The sequence below is a fragment of the Entelurus aequoreus genome, linkage group LG04 (genome assembly GCF_033978785.1).
Source record: "Entelurus aequoreus isolate RoL-2023_Sb linkage group LG04, RoL_Eaeq_v1.1, whole genome shotgun sequence".
Lineage (NCBI taxonomy): Eukaryota > Metazoa > Chordata > Actinopteri > Syngnathiformes > Syngnathidae > Entelurus > Entelurus aequoreus.
Window position 1 is genome coordinate 3,952,154 of NC_084734.1, and position 3,306 is coordinate 3,955,459.

At 41.0% G+C, this 3,306-nt stretch overlaps 1 protein-coding gene across 1 annotated transcript; it reads left to right on the forward strand.

The window, feature by feature from the left end:
- Positions 1-2,471, forward strand: LOC133648201 (protocadherin gamma-A11-like). The gene has a single exon (XM_062044037.1). It carries the CDS (start codon positions 90-92, stop codon positions 2,469-2,471), a length of 2,382 nt encoding a protein of 793 aa, XP_061900021.1. The 5' UTR covers positions 1-89.
- The last annotated feature ends 835 nt before the right edge of the window (positions 2,472-3,306 follow it).

Sequence of the window (3,306 nt, forward strand, 5' to 3'; positions counted from 1 at the left end):
GCACACCACATTTCTGTACAAGAAGAACGACACATTTTCACTGAAAGCTGGATAATTTTTTAAAAATAATCTTAACCCATATTTTAACGATGGATTCAAGGCACACATGGTTTCAGATGGGCATCTTGTTCGTCCTTTTTTTGTTGCATTCTGCATATGGAGACGTGAGCTTTTCCTTTCCTGAGGAGATGAAACGAGGATCTGTTATTGGGAATTTAGCCAAGGATCTGGGACTGGAGACGAGCGCACTGTCTGCAAGAAAAGCCCGCATTGACGCAGAGGAGAGCAACACACGTTATTGTGATCTAAACATGAAAAGCGGAGAGCTGATTGTCGCCGACAGGATTGACCGAGAGGATCTTTGTGGAGACAAGCCTTCATGTGTCCTAAAACATGAGGTCGTGCTGCAGAATCCTCTGGAGCTTCATAGAATTAATTTACACATTCAAGATGTTAATGATAACTCGCCAATGTTTAATGATGACTTGATTAATTTAGAGATACATGAGTCAGCCATCAAAGGAGCTCGTTTTGTGATAGAAGAGGGGCACGATGCAGATATAGGACAAAATTCAGTTCAACAATACAGCCTAAAAAAGAATGATCATTTTGTTCTTGCTGTCAGTGGAAACACAATAGAATTAGTTCTTGATAAAGAACTTGACCGTGAAAAACAAAATGAGATGAATTTGCTTCTCACAGCTTTAGATGACGGCTCTCCTCAGAGATCAGGTACAGTAGTCATACACGTCACTGTGCTGGATGCTAATGATAATGTACCAGTGTTCAGCCAAGCTGTTTATAAAGCCAGTCTGCCTGAAAACTCTCCTCCTGGTACAATAGTGATTAATGTCAGTGCTACTGATGCTGATGAAGGAGTGAATGGAGAAGTCAGTTATGATTTTGGACATGTTACAGAAGATGTGAAGAAAATATTCAGTATTGATCATAAAAAGGGTGCTATAGGAGTAATCGGACATGTTGATTATGAATTTAGAAAATCATACGAAATACGTGTGAAAGCCAAAGATGGATTAGGACTGTCCTCGTATGCAAAAGTTATCATTTCAATCAATGATGTAAATGACAACAGTCCTGTAATACATTTAGAATCACTGTCTAATCCAGTACCAGAGAATGTGTCACCTGGTACAGAGGTGGGCATCATTAATGTTCAGGACAGAGACTCTGAGAAGAATGGACAAGTCCGCTGCTCAATTCAACAAAATGTCCCCTTTAAGTTAGTTCCTTCTATTAAAAACTATTATTCTCTGGTGACTACTGGACAACTGGACCGTGAACTAGTGTCTGATTACAACATTACAATCAGTGCCACTGACGAGGGCTCTCCTCCTCTGTCCTCCTCTAAAAGTCTTCACTTATCTGTAGCAGACATCAACGACAACCCACCTGTGTTTGAGGAACAGTCCTACAGTGCATATGTGAGTGAAAATAACAAAGCTGGCTCCACTTTATGTTCCGTTAGTGCCCGAGACCCCGACTGGAGACAGAACGGTACCGTGATTTATTCTCTGTTAGCCGCTGAGGTGAACGGTGCCCCGGTGTCCTCCTATGTATCTGTTAACGGAGACACAGGTGTGATCCACGCTGTCAGGTCATTTGATTACGAACACTTGAGGAGTTTTAAAGTCCACGTCATGGCCAGAGACAACGGTTCTCCTCCACTGAGCAGCAACGTGAGCGTCAGTGTGTTCATATCGGATGTGAATGACAACTCTCCTCAGATACTGTACCCCTCCCCAGAGGGTAACTCCTTCATGACAGAGCTGGTCCCCAAAGCTGCACACGGAGGCTCTGTGGTGTCCAAAGTGATAGCGGTGGACGCAGACTCCGGACAGAACGCCTGGCTGTCCTATCATATAGTCAAGTCCACTGATCCGGGACTTTTCACCATTGGTCTCCACAGTGGAGAGATCAGGACCCAGCGGGACATTTCTGAATCTGACAGCATGAAACAGAACCTGATTGTGGCAGTGAAAGATAACGGACAGCCCCCTCTCTCTGCCACCTGCTCCATGTATTTACTTATTTCTGATAACTTGGCTGAGGTGCCAGAACTGAAGGACATTTCTTATGAGGAGAAGAATTCCAAACTGACGTCTTATCTGATCATCGCGCTGGTGTCTGTGTCCACCTTCTTTCTGACCTTCATCATCATCGTCCTGGGTGTGAGGTTTTGTCGCAGGAGAAAGCCCAGACTGTTGTTTGATGGAGCAGTTGCCATCCCCAGCGCGTATCTGCCTCCTAATTACGCAGATGTTGACGGCACAGGAACTTTACGCAGCACCTACAACTATGACGCCTACTTGACCACAGGTTCTAGAACCAGTGACTTTAAGTTTGTGTCTTCTTACAATGACAACACGCCGCCTGCTGACCAGACTCTGAGGAAAAGTCCTTCTGACTTTGATGAGATGTTTGGAGATACCCAAGGTTCCCCTGAGGTATGAGCATTACCCTTTTTTCACTGATATATTTGTCTTAAAATCCTGCACTTTTACATACTGCTGGCGTTTTTTGTTGAGACTTTTTGATTAAGTGGTTTTTTTGGTTGCTCTATCAGTATTTCATGTGTGTGACTAGCAAACAATAGTTTAGATATATTTCTGTGTTTTCTTATATAGTATTTGATATGGGTTATGGTTATGGTTTAATTCATTTCGAACATGTAAACAGACAATAAGATTCATAGTATGTTCATTTATATATTTTCATTTCTCTCTACATGTTCGAAAGAAGTAGGAAGAAGCAAAGCTTGTTTAATCCTCCCCCTTTTCCAATTTACAGCAATTACTAACGCATTTGTTCGCTTCCTGTTCTGATATTGTAATTGTAACAACGTGTACACCAATGAATACAGCAGTTTTCTCAACAGTTAAGCCAGTCATGATTCACATAATGAGATTAATAATATATCATGTTCAACAAAGTTCAAGATGGTTATCAAGATTCTTCTTCTCTGTACTTTGTAAACACTCGTAGTTTGAACAGCCTCTCAAATTGGATCACTTTGTTTGACTTCTTTGCATAATCCATTCCATAATTTGAGTATTTAATAACTTGTAAGTTTTTGATTGATTGATTGAAACTTTTATTAGTAGGTTGCACAGTGAAGTACATATTCCGTACAATTGACCACTAAATGGTAACACCCGAATAAGTTTTTCAACTTGTTTAAGTCGGGGTCCACTTAAATTGATTCATGATACAGATATATACTATCATATATACTATCATCATAATACAGTCATCACACAAGATAATCACAATGAATTATTTACATTA